Raw genomic sequence first — 13,887 nt, forward strand, 5'->3', positions numbered from 1 at the left:
GTGTGTGAATGTTCCGGTGGCCCTGACGCAGCGGATGTATGTTATTCCCGCGAAACGCTGGCCGCGTTGGCGAACGGACATGTTTTGAAATTTTACTGCTAAGACTCCGACAGTGAAAAATACTCAACTAATGAGATAAGATGTTGGTCGAGTTTTTCAAATTTGGATACTGCACACAGCATTTGATACAGAGCACTTGAAATAGTACTAGTATATTTGAAAGTATTTTTCCAGCACTGAATGGTGTGGGGTTTATTGAATTAAACATTAGCAACTAAATAAGAATACCTTAAAAATTAGTTCTAAAGGCCAATGATTGGAGCAGGAGCAGCTGAACTACGCAGATTTTTCCAGTTTATGACTGTGTTGCTATGCGTAGGCTCCATTTCTGAGGCCGTATAGGATGGCTGTATGTAGAAAAATTTTGCAATACTGATGTGTATGGTCCGATAGAGTGGTATTTTGTTACTATTTTTTGTATTCAGGTATATTAGTGACAGGCAGAAGAACACAAACGGGATAGTACGCCTTAGAACAGCAGACGGGATTTATGTGGAAACAGATTCCGAAAAAGCCAAACTACTGAACGATTACTTCTGCTCAGTCTTTACCTGCGAGGCACCTGGACACGGGCCACAGCTGGAAGCAAAGCCAAGCAAGGAAGACCCATTTCAGAATTTTAGGTTCTCACCAGCTGATGTTTACAGCGAACTGTCAAGACTCAAGGTGAGCAAAGCCATAGGACCAGACAAATTGCACCCACGAGTGCTCAGGGAGCTGTGCGATGTCCTGGCGGAACCGTTAACCATGCTCTTCAATCTCTCCCTAAGTACGGGGAGAGTCCCCCTGGACTGGAAAACAGCTAATGTCGTTCCTCTGCACAAAAAGGGTTGCAGAGCGGAGGCTGCGAATTACAGACCAGTGAGTCTCACATCAATAGTGTGTAAACTCATGGAAACATTACTTAAATGTAAATTAGATACGATTTTGGATGAGGGGAATCTAAGGGATCCTAGTCAACATGGATTCACTAGGGGTAGGTCATGCCAATCCAATCTTAACAGCTTCTTTGATTGGGTAACAGGAAAGCTAGACTCGGGAGAGTCTCTGGACATAGTGTACCTGGACTTCAGTAAGGCTTTTGACAGCGTCCCACACCGTAGACTTTTAAACAAGATGAAATCGATGGGGTTAGGCGAGACACTAACTGCATGGGTCAATGATTGGCTGAGTGGAAGACGTCAGAGGGTGGTGGTCAACGGCACCCTCTCTGAGACATCGGAGGTGACCAGCGGAGTGCCACAGGGCTCGGTCCTGGGTCCACTCCTTTTTAACATATTCATAAGGGACTTGACCCAAGGGCTTCAGGGTAAAGTAACTCTATTCGCAGATGACGCCAAACTATGTAATATAGTAAGTGAAAGCAATCTGCAGGATAGTATGACGCAGGATCTGCTTACGTTGGAAAACTGGTCCTCGACATGGCAGCTGGGCTTCAACGCTAAGAAATGTAAGGTTATGCATCTCGGTAGCAGAAATCCATGCAAACCTTACACCTTAAATGGAGAAACACTAGCTAGGACTTCAGAAGAAAGAGACTTGGGAGTAATCATCAGTGCAGACATGAAGGCCGCCAAACAAGTAGAGAAGGCCTCATCCAAAGCAAGGCAACTTATGGGATGTATCAACAGAAGCTTTGTTAGCCGCAAATCTGAAGTCATAATGCCACTGTACAGAACCATGGTGAGACCTCATCTGGAGTACTATGTGCAATTCTGGAGGCCACATTACCGTAAAGACGTGCTTAGAGTTGAGTCGGTTCAGCGGATGGCCACTAGGATGATCTCGGGGCTCAAGGGTCTCTCGTACGAAGAAAGACTGAACAAATTGCAGCTCTACACTCTAGAGGAGCGCAGGGAGAGGGGGGACATGATTGAGACATTTAAATACATCACGGGACGTGTCGAGGTGGAAGAAGACATCTTCTTTCTCAAGGGACCCTCGGTCACAAGGGGGCATCCGTTCAAATTCAGAGGAGGGAAATTCGATAGCGACATAAGGAAGTATTTCTTCACAGAAAGGGTTGTAGATCACTGGAACAAGCTTCTAGAGCAGGTGATCAAGGCCACCAGCGTTATTGACTTTAAGAATAAATGGGATGCCCTAGTGGGATCCTTACGAGGGTCGAGTTAAGGAACTAGGTCATTAGTACTCAGACTTAATGGGGTGGGTCAGTGGAGTGGGCAGACTTGATGGGCTGTGGCCCTTTTCTGCCGTCATGTTTCTATGTTTCTATGATTCATCAAGGGGAGTAATTTTTGGAAAAGCTGCAGCTTCTGGGGTTTATTTCAAAAGGCGTGTATAATAGGACATAAATGTATTATGCAATTTTGGTTATCAAAAGAAGCTCCTAGTTTTGGCACTGGAGGAATCAATTTCATCGTCTTTTGCTATTTGAGACTTGGGAAGTTAGGCGTTCGGCTAGGAAAATTCGTATGTGTATGGAAATTTGGGATCCGTATATTCAGAATCTTTCAACTAAGGCAAGAAGTTTAATTCTTAATGATTTACATTGAAGCTATGATTATTTATCTAAAATTCCAGTTCTTTATTTTTATTATTCTTTATTTTTGTCAACTTTCATTGGGTTTGGGGGGGGTTTAGTATGATTTTTTCAATAAAAAAGTTATAAACTAAATTTTGGGGGAGGATAGGGGGGAGAGGTCCATAGGAAAAGGGAAGGGGGGGTAGGAATTAGGGGGAGGGTATTGGGAGATGTAATGGGTATTTTGGAAATATATTTTGAAGAAATGAAAGATATTTGATGGAAATTAATATGATGAATTTTAATTTAATGACTATTTTATCGTATTATAATATTGTATATTTACTGATTTCTTCAATAAAAATGTTATAAATTAAAAAGAAAGGCCTTCAAACTACTTTTAAATTTATCAAGTGATGAAATTTCTCTTATATAATTTGGTGCTGAGTTCCAGATGGTAGGGGACCTAACAGAAAAGATATTAGTACGCATGGTGCTAATGTGTCTTAAAGAGGGAATGGATAACAGGTTTTGATTAGAACTTAATGTGCGATGGGGGGTGTAATAATAATAATAATAACTTTATTTTTGTATACCACAGTACCAGAATAGTTCAGAGCGGTTTACATGACAAGAGACTGTACATCTACAGCGAAATTTACAAATAAGTCAATCAATCAATATAACTTAGCGAGTCGGGAGCAGGCAAGAAGGAAATAGAGAGGTTATAGACAAGTCAATCGGTGTGGCTTAGGAAGTCGGGTGCAGGTAGGTGGGAGGTGCAGGTAGGGAGAAGGCAGGTAGGTGGGAGGTGCAGGAAGGTGGGAGGTACAAGGCACAGTTAAAAGTAGAGTTACAAGGAGGGCGGGAGTCAGAGAAATTTGTCAAAGAGATAAGTTTTGATTGACTTCCTGAAAGTTTGGTAGGAGGGAGAATTAGAGATGAGAGTGGATAGACATTTGTTCCATTTGCATGCCTGGAACGCCAGGGATCTGTCAAGGAATCTCTTGTAGATGCAGCACTTTAGGGACGGGAAGGCAAACAAGTGGGCGTTACGTGTGCGGGTGGGGCCCGGATGGACAAAGTGATCTGATAGGTAGATTGGGGACGAGCCTGTTAGGGTTTTGATGCAGAGGCAAGCAAATTTGAAGAAAATCCTTGCCTCCATAGGCAGCCAGTGTAGGATGAAGGCTTCTGAAATGGAGAACTGCCTTTCACCTACCTTTCTTCTTTGGTCAGATGAGCCAGTCGCCGAGATTTCCGAGCGAGGATGAACCTGCAGAAGCAAAGATAGCCAATAACTGCCACCGCATGCCATTCATGTACAGGGGTGAGAAAACTGAAGAACACTGCCACAGAACTGGACCAGCAGGACCAATGAGGGCGATCTCTCCAAACTTGTCCTGGGCACTCCCAGATAGGGTGGGGCAGGGCCACATGTCCTCTTTTTTTTGCTGATGAAATCTGCTAACCCTAAGTGTATACAGTAGGGTTCCCGGACGTCCGGATTTTGAGGACATGTACGGGGGCCTGGACGGCTTTTCAAAACCCGGCACTTTGTCTGGCTTTTGAACAGCCTCCCTCAAAATTGCTGTCGGGCAGGAGGGCAACGCGATGACGTCATCACATCGCATGCCCTCCTGCCCGACCAGAGCAGGCAGCAGGGTGGGATTGGGGGCAGGGCTGGGGCGGAGATGGGTGACTGGGCGGACCTGGGAGGTGGGTCTAAGGGATCCGGATTATCCAAACGGAAATCTGGTAACCCTTTTTATTGGGAATATCCAGGTGTGGGGTCCCCAGGACAAGGTTGAGAAGCCCGGGACAAGAAATTTATTTATTTTTTTTTAATTCTTTATTCAGTTTTAACTCTTGTAACAAGTGTACAATATTCAATCAAATAATTCGTACAAATCACTTGACATTCTAACAATTATTGTCAAATGCATATAAAAAGACCCCTCCCCCACCCATCCCATTCATCAGGAATAAACTAAACTAAACCTTGGGTTTATATACCGGACCATCTCAGTAAATGCAGAGCTCAGCACGGTTTACAGGAATTAGGATGAGAGAGAACTCCAGTGGAGAGTTTAAGAGTTAGATGTAAAAGGGTGGGGAAGGTGGGAGAGGCCTGAGAGGGGGGAAATGTTACAGTTTTGAGAATAGCCAGGTTTTTAGGTGTTTACGGAAAAGTTGGAGGGAGCTTGAGGATCGGAGCGAGAAGGTAAGGTTATTCCAGATCTCAGTGATTTTAAAGGGGAGGGATGACCCAAGTTTGCCTGCATGAGAAATACCTTTTGTGGAAGGGAAGGATAGTTTAAGAGTTTGGGAGGACCTGGAGGAGGTAGGGGTTGGGGAGTTCCAGGATAGAGGGATAACGGCAGGAAGGATGCCATGTAGGATCTTGTAGGCTAGGCACGCACATTTGAAGTGGATCCTGGAGATTACTGGGAGCCAATGGAGCTTAGACAGGAGTGGCGAGACGTGATCAAATTTGCTTTTCGCGAAAATAAGCTTAGCCGCGGTGTTCTGAATCCGCTGCAGTCTGTGGAGGCTTTTCTTGGTTAGGCTGAGGTAGATAGAATTGCAATAGTCTAATCTGGAGAGGATGATGGATTGAACTAGGACTGCGAAGTGTTTTTGGTGAAAATAGGGTCTGACTTTCCTTAGCATGTGAAGGCTGAAGAAGCATTTTTTTTACCAAGGATTGGAGATGGTCGTTGAAGGATAAACCCATTAAATCCCATAACATACCTCCCCATCCTCACATTAAATATAGTCCTATGTAATAAAAAGGTGTCCAAGGTGTCTAATAATTAGAATGTGCAATCAATGGCCCCCCAATCTTTTTGAAACTATTATAATTTCCCCTCCCGCCGCTGCCTGTTTGTTGGGCAGGAAAGCATCCGCGCATGCGCAGATGCGATGCGATGACATCGCCCGCATGCACGTGTGCATTTGACGTCACCGCGTTGCATCCGCGCATGCACGGATGCCCCCTCCCGACGCTATGTCTTTTCAAAACCTGGACAAAGTGCCAGGTTTTGAAAAGCCTTCCGGACCCCCGGACACGTCCTCAAAAGTAGAACATGTCCGGGAAAATCCGGACGTCTGTTAACCCTATACATGTCATAAGTGAGCATGTCTAAATGGGAAGGGGTAAAACGTGGACCTCACGGACCTGATGGACCTCACGGATCTAAAACCGCACGTCCTTAAAAATCTGAGGTCCATGCCACTTATAGATAGTTTCTGGCTTTGACAGACCTCAATGACAATATAGCGCTGACGGATCCATATCAGCATAGGGAGGGGAAAGTATTAGGATCCGTCAGCGCTAAAATGTCATCGAGGTCTGTCAGAGCCAGAGACTAAGAGTGGCGCGGACCTCAGATTTTAGGAAACCGGTTTAAAGGACTCGTTTTAGAGCCGCTCCAGCACTAGTCTCTGGCTCTGACAGACCTCAATGACATTTTAGCGCTAATGGATCCTAATACTTTTCCCTCCCTATGCTAAGACGGATCCGTCAGAGCTAAATTGTCATCGAGGTCTGTCAGAGCCAGAAACTACAAGTGGCGTGGACCTCAGATTTTTAAGGACATCTGGAATACTGTGTACAATTCTGGAGGCCGCATTATCAAAAAGATGTGCGGAGAGTTGAGTTAGTTCAGCGAATGGCCACCAGGATGGTCTCAGGACTCAAGGATCTCCCGTATGAGAAACGACTGGCTAAGTCACAGCTGTACTAACTCGAGGAACGCAGAGAGAGGGGAGACATGATCGAGACGTTCAAATATGTCACGGGCCGTATCGAGGTGGAAGAGGATCTCTTTTTCGTTAAAGGACCCACGTCAACAAGAGGGCATCCGTTGAAAATCAGGGGTGGGAAATTTCATGGCGACACCAGAACATATTTCTTCACCAAAAGGGTGGTCGATCGCTGGAATAATCTTCCACAACAGGTAATTGAGGCCAGCAGCGTGCCAGATTTTAAGAAAAGATGGGATTGGCATGTGGGATATCTTCATGGAGGTAGTTAGGGGGTGGGCCATTAGGGTGGACAGACTGGATGGGCCGTGGCCCTATTCTGCCGTCATGTTCTATGTTTCTATTTGGCAAGTGGGATCTCTTCATGGAGGTAGTTAGGGGGTGGGCCATTAGGGTGGACAGACTAGATGGGCCGTGGCCCTTTTCTGCCGTCATTTTCTATGTTTCTATGGTTTTAGATCCGCGAGGTCCGTGAGGTCCGCGTTTTACCCCTTCCCTGTCTAAACAATAGCTTGCAAATGCTGATTTAAGTTATCATTCCAAAACAGAACATGGACTCCCAGATGCCTTTCTGAATTCACATTTGGAACTATGATTCTATAAGTGGTGCCGGAAAAAGTAATGTTTAGCGCTATTCTATAAATAGCGTTCAAAGTTAAAGACGCCGTTTATAAAACAGCGCTTTGGCACTGGGAACTACACCTAACTTTGGGCTGGATTCACGAACCCGCCTGATCGGGCCCGATCCGGGCAGGTCCGATGAATTCTTCAAACTAAAATATGCAAATGGGGGGGGGGCGATTGGAGGAACGCCCCCATCTGCCTGTCCAGATCGCTGGTGTGTGATCCCCATGCATGCGCAGACCATCTGCTTTCCCTGCAGATGGTCTGCGCATGTGTCATGTGTTCGTCAATTTTTTTTTGTTTCTTTTTTTACTGTGGTTTTCGGGCCCCGACTCTCCTGCTCCTGTTATCCCCGGCGGCGGCGGCCTCTTCCCGGCGGCAGCGGCACTCATCTGATCATGTTCTGCTCTCTGCACCTTCCCTGCAGTGCGAGCCCGCGGGTTTAAAGCGGGGATGCACTGCGGCGTGCAGCCCTGCTTTAAACCCGCGGGCTCGCACTGCAGGGAAGGCAGCAGAGATCATTCTGGGCGGCGAAAGAATGAAAGGTGCTTAAAAGTTGCTTCATTTGTCAGGGAGCCAACAGGCTGGACAGTGGGAAAAGAAGATCGGCGACTGGTCCCCAGCAGTCACTCCTTCTGTCGATTGGCCAGCCCAGTCGGATCGAGAATTTTGTATTGTGAATCGCGTCCCCGCCTACTTTGCATGCATTTCTCCTCATTTGCATGCATGGATCGCAGGAGAGGTTAGTGAATGGGGTTCCAGAGGGAAATCTGGTCGCAAAGGGGTCGCAAACCGACCGGTACACGATCGGTTTGCTTTGTGAATCTACCCTTTAAGCTCAGCCATTTACACCAGCGGTAAATTCTTGCACCTAAATCGGGGCGCTGATCCGACCCTTATTCTCTCACTGCGCATGATCATCTCATGGCCACAGCCCATTTTTGGAACCATGCTTAAAATTTATGCGAGGATCGCAGAGAAAGGGGGGACATGAAAGAAACTTTCAAGTACATAACCGGCCGCATCGAGGAGGAGGAGGAAATCTTCACTCTTACGGGTCCCATGGTGACAAGAGGACATCCGCTAAAACTTAGGGGAGCAAGATTTCATGGGGACACCAGGAAATGCTTCTTTACCGAGAGGGTGACTGATAGATGGAATGGTCTTCCACGTCAAGTAGTCGAAGCTAGTAGCACGCTCGACTTCAAGAGACGATGGGACAAACATGTGGGGTCGCTACAGAGGTATGATAGGGGATAGTTTCTCGAGGGTGGAAGGGATCATGATTGGGCAGACTTGTTGGGCCGTCGGCCCTTTTCTGCCGTCACATTCTATGTTTCTATGTTTCTATCCCATACCTAGAAATGCATGTGTAAATTTTAATTAATTCAATTAGCACCGATAATGGCTTGTTAAGATCCCAATTATCAGTGCTAATTAGCGCATTATTCAATGAAATTGCCTGCACAAATTTGAAGGTGTGGCCAAGGGTTTGGGCTGCTGCCTCGGCACACCCTGAGGTCCCAAGTACCTAGCTAGATCCCAAGTAGCAAAAAAGATTTTATGCTGCTTATTTTAGGAATAAGCAGTGGATGTCCCCAACCCATCTAAATAGTGGCCTACAGAGTTCTCTTTTAAAAACATTGTCCAACACTTTTTAAAAACCCTGCTAAGTTAACTGATTGCATATATATTGCGACAGTCTTAATGTGGTAGATTTGTTAGTTCACTTAAGAATCCAAAGAAAGACTGGTAAACAGGCTGCAGGCAAGGCCTTTTGGTTTTTATTGGACTATTGTGATACGTTTATGACTAGCTTTTGAGAGTTGCACACCCATGCCAAGGTACACAAGCTCTCCCTTGGCACTGTGTGACGAAGGGTGTGTTCCTCTCATAAACGACGTCAAACCAGGGAAAAAGTCTCACCTGCAGTCTGCTGTTCTCTATTCCTCTCACTAAGATACTTTACCCGATTATAGCTGCGACGCTGCCATCCGGTTTGGTGTCATCTAGCGTGAGACCGATCTCAGCCTCTTCATCCTCTATAATCATGGTGCCACAGAAGTCTGCGAAGCATCAAGGAAAGACCACAAGCGTTTAACTGAAGACAGGAGGGAAGGGAGTGGGGTTCAACTACTTCCTTCCTTGCAAGAGTCGGATATACTAGAGTAATATGCCACCGGGAGAAATTTTATAGGATAGGTACAAGATCCTGCATCTGAAATTTTGAAAACTGAAATTTGATACGAGCTGAAAGTAGTGAAACCAATGCACGTGTGTGTATGTTTCTCTTGTGCAATGAGGGTTACCAGATTTTCCAAATGGAAAATCCGGACCTATGGCCTCGCCCCCAGGCTCGCCCCGTTCCGACCGGCTATGCCCTGGTCTGGCCCAGGCCTGCCCCCAGCCCTACTCCCTTCTGACTGGCCATGCCCTGTTCTTCCCTATGCCCGCCCCCTCGACCTGCACGAGTGACATCGGACGGCATTCGCGCATGTGCCGGTGTGACGCCATAATGTCACGTCCATGCGCGTGACATCACCGCGTTGCATCAGCACATGCGCGAATGCCGTCCCTGATGTCGCTCATTGCCGGAAGCTTTTCATAAGCTGGACAAAGTGCCAGGTTCAGAAAAGCCGTCCGCGAACATGTCCAGGGAAATACGGAAAAGGGAGTCATAGATTCCACTCAGGGTGGAATTTTAAGGTCTTATGTTCTGTTTTTTTCTGACTTAACATTACCAAGCCAAAATCCCTAAAGCTCCCACAACTGAAATATGCCTGGTCCCAAGGATTTTGGATAAAGGATCTTGTACCTATACCTTGCCTGGCCACTTGTCTCCTTTCTTTTCGACAGATGTTCTAAAGGGGAGCGTGACAGCATGACTTCTGGTGCCAGCAGATGATGTCACCACAGCTGGCACGAGGTGTCGAAGTCCTCGAAGAAAATTTCACTGCATTTTCCAAAAACCCGTCAGAGTGCAAAGCTAGATGTTGGTTCTGGGATTTTTGTCGTTTCTACGGTAGAACGTGGAAGGTTTGGGAGGAGGGACATTGTGACTTCAAAACTTTAACTCGGGAGGCCCGGGCATTTTGACTTCTAAAATGTAAACTTTTATGGACCCGTGTGTGAGAATGGTTTTACAGACGTACCTTTTTTCCTCCAGAAGGGCTCCTTGTAATAAACCATGCACTTAATGACAGATCCCATGGGGACACGATTAATCAGTTGATTCCTCAGAGGCGGTAAAGGCGGGTTGAAATGGATTTTGAGGCTAAGGACTGGAGGAATGGCACTGATAACATACTTGGCCTAGAAGAAAACAGATATCTATCAATAATAATAAGAAAGGCAGTCCCCGGGCTAAGAACGAGCTCCATTTTTTAAACCATTCTTAAGTTGAATTTGAATGTAAATCAGATCTTGCTTAGTTTCCAATGTCAAACATTAAAGAAACAGTCCTCAAAATAAAGTACCGTAGTTTAAATTGAAAGACTGTGCTCTTCCTGGCTTTCCGCTCCCCAGTTTGACTGGGCATGCCCCCCTAACCCACCTGTGCCCTCCCAGCATCATGACCCTTGCACTTACGAGCAATGGATTTTGAACACACAATTTATAGAATACCAACTTAGGGGCTGATTCTTTAAATATATATTGCTTAACTCTTGCGACAGTCTTAATGTGGTAGATTTATTTCTTAGTTCACTTAGAAATCAAAAGAAAGACTGACAAACAGGCTGGAGACGAGTCCTTTTTGGTCTTAATTGGCTTTTTTAATTATGAGAAATCTACGTAAAATAAGAAAATTCTTCAACCCAGAGCAATTCAGGCTAATTGTCCAATCCCTAGTCTTAGGTCTACTGGACTACTGAAACTCCCTCTATCTACCTTGCCCTGCCAACATGCTAAAACAACTTCAGACTATACAAAACACCGCTCTCAGACTGATCTACTTTCTGAGAAAATATGACCACATCACCACTACCTTCCTAGACTCTCACTGTCTACCAATAGAAGCACGAATTCAATTCAAATTCTACTGTCTATTGTTCAAAGCATTAAACGGCTCTGCCCCCTCCTACCTAAACAACCGCCTAAATCAGATCCTCACCACAAGACGAAGAAGAACCCTGACCCCATTTGCCTACCCTCCGCTCAAAGGCACTCAGCGCAAGAAGATGTCTGACAACCTTCTTGCGATGCAAGCAGCGAAATTTGACCACTCCATCTCCAATCTGCTGACAGCAGCGGGCAACCTCAAAACATTTCGAAAAGAAATCAAAACCCTGCTATTCAAAAAATTTATCCAGATACCTTAACCCTCCCCCTCTTCCCTCTCCTCCCTGGTAAATTCCCCTCCCAAAGCCTCCACTTTGGTAATCTCTTCCTCCTCAAAATATCAACCAAGAATACAGATCCCTAAAATGTAATGCTCCCTCGAAATGTCCAGCATTCTTAATTGTAATCTTATTTGTAACCTCATTTGTAATATTACCTAGAAATGTCCAGTCATCTTACTATCTAATTTGCAAGTTCTCCTGGAAATATCCAGCTCTCTTACCTCTTTTGTAACCCAAAAAAACAATTGTAACGTTACTGGAAATGTCCAGTTAGCTCTTTTTTAATCCGCCTTGAACTGCAAGGTATAGGCGGAATAGAAGTCACTAATGTAATGTAACATTTAGGCAGTAGCGTACCAAGGGGGGGGGGCGGGGGGTGCGGTCCGCCCCGGGTACCAGCCCTGATGGGGTGTTCCCGGCCTTGCCGTTCATTCCCCCCCCACCACCCCCGAAGGACCGCTCGCCCCACTGACCTTCCTGCACCACCTGTGAAGCAGCCCGCAGCAGGATCGCGATGTCAGCGATCCCTGAGCTGCTTGGGTGCTGCTTCCTGCGCCGCGGTCAAGCCCCTCCTCTGATGTCAGAGAAGGGGCGGGACTGTGGCGCAGGAAGCAGTGCCTAAGCAGCGCAGGGATAGCTGACGTCGCGAACCTGCTGCGGCTGCTTCATAGGTGGTGCGGGGAGGCCAGGGGGGCGAGCGGTCCTTCGGGGTGGGTCGGGGCATCAGGCATTCAGGGTGGGGTGGGCGGGCAGGCAGGCAGGCTTTCAAGGGGGAGGGGGGTGACAGGCAGGCAGGCAGGCCTTCAAGGGGGGGGACAGGCAGGCCTTCAAGTGGGGAGGCAGGCCTTCGGGGGGGGGGGTGTGCAGACCTTCAAGGGGTGCAGGCCTTCAAGGGGGAGGGACAGGCCTTCAAGGGGGGGGCAGGCAGGCCTTCAAGGGTGGGACAGGCCTACAAGGGGGTGGGACAGGCCTTCAAGGGGGGGACAGGCCTTCGGGGGGTACAGGCCTTCAGGGGGGGTGAAGACCTTCAAGAGGGTGCAGGCCTTCAAGGGGGGGGACAGGCCTTTAAGGGGGGGGAAAGGCAGGCAGGCCTTCAAGGGGAGGACAGGCCTACAAGGGGGTGGGACAGGCCTTCAAGGGGGGGTGCAGGCCTTCGGGGGGGGTGCAGGCCTTCAAGGGGGGGACAGGCCTTCGGGGGGGTGCAGGCCTTCAGGGGGGGTGCAGACCTTCAAGGGGGGACAGGCCTTCAAGGGGGGACAGGCCTACAAGGGGGGGACAGGCTACAAGGGGGGTGGGACAGGCCTTCAATGGGGGGGACAGGCCTTTGGGGGGGTGCAGGCCTTCAAGAGGGGGACAGGCCTTCAAGGGGGGGACAGGCAGGCAGGCCTTCAAGGGGGGGACAGGCCTACAAGGGGGGGGGGACAGGCCTTCAAGGGGGGACAGGCAGACCTTTAAGGGGGGACAGGCCTTTGGGGGGATCCTAGTTTAGAAGTACACGGAGGGAAGGGGTGTTCAAAGCGACGTGCATATGCCAAACTTGGGGGGGAAGAAATAATGGGTCTGAAAATAGAGGAGAGGGGGAGAGATAATGGACCATGGGATTTAGGGAGGGAAGGAACAGAAAGGGAGAGAAATTGGACACAAGGGATGGTGTGGAGGAGGGATAGAGATACTGGATAGGAGGGTAATTGGGAAAAGAAAGGGAGAGATGGTGGACCCTGGGGTGGTGGGGAAGGAGGGAGAGATGCCGGATGAAAGGGTAGTTAAGAAAAGGTGGATCTGTAGAGGGAGATGAAAAAAAGGAAAGATACCAGACTTCCTGGGGAGGGAAGGGAAATGGAAAGGGAGGACAGAGTTGGCAGATGGATGGTTAGCATGCAGAAAGAAGGAGACCCTGGCAAGCAAGTTATCGGAAAAAAACCAGAGCCTTGGACCAACAAGATTTGAAATATAACCAGACAACAAAAGGTAGAAAAATTAATTTTATTTTCTGTTTTGTGATTATAATATGTCAGATTTGAAATGTGTATCCTGCCAGAGCTGGAGTTGGACTGCAAACGTGAGCTAGGATTTAACAGAGAGAGGAAAAGTCCTTTTTGTTTCTTTATTTTATTTACACCACAACGCCAGAGTGGTTAGGAGAAGCCAAAGGGGGTGAAAAAGCTATAAAACTCAACAGGAGTTTTGAAAAAAATCACCCAACTGGGCAGGAAAATCGAATTGAAAAACCAATTCAATAGGCTGAATCGAATCGAAATTTTTTTTCCTGAATCTGGCAGCATTAGTTTGTGCTACTGTCTTAGACTTTAGGACCTGGGATTGGGGAGAGATGGCATCCTCAGTACTTTATAATGCAAGTGAAACGAGGATTTGGTCAGACTTTTGAAGGGTCTGCAGAAAAAAAATATTGTATAGGCCGGGGACATGAGACAGCAGGAAATGGGAACTTTTCTTCCTTCTATTTTTGTGAATGGAAAGGCTGAGGATGTCAGAGAGTTCAGTTAAAATATGTGCTTTATAAGAAAATATAATAATGTGTTTTATAAAGTTTATAGCATAGCTGGCCTACCCAGTGAGGTGTTCCTAGTGGTGGTAGTGCAGCGTGTCAAT

General features: G+C 47.2%; 1 protein-coding gene across 1 annotated transcript in view; it reads right to left on the reverse strand.

Annotated features, from left to right (window-relative positions):
- Positions 1-13,887, reverse strand: part of LOC117363071 (amine oxidase [flavin-containing] B-like) — a 124,903-nt gene that overhangs the window by 38,173 nt on the left and 72,843 nt on the right. The window contains exons 8-10 of the mRNA XM_033950319.1: positions 10,090-10,249; positions 8,907-9,003; positions 3,768-3,821 (exon numbers count right to left, since the gene is read on the reverse strand). Coding sequence (XP_033806210.1) covers positions 3,768-3,821; positions 8,907-9,003; positions 10,090-10,249 — 311 coding nt within the window. The remainder of the gene's footprint in view (positions 1-3,767; positions 3,822-8,906; positions 9,004-10,089; positions 10,250-13,887) is intronic.

Source organism: Geotrypetes seraphini, chromosome 6 (genome assembly GCF_902459505.1).
Source record: "Geotrypetes seraphini chromosome 6, aGeoSer1.1, whole genome shotgun sequence".
Lineage (NCBI taxonomy): Eukaryota > Metazoa > Chordata > Amphibia > Gymnophiona > Dermophiidae > Geotrypetes > Geotrypetes seraphini.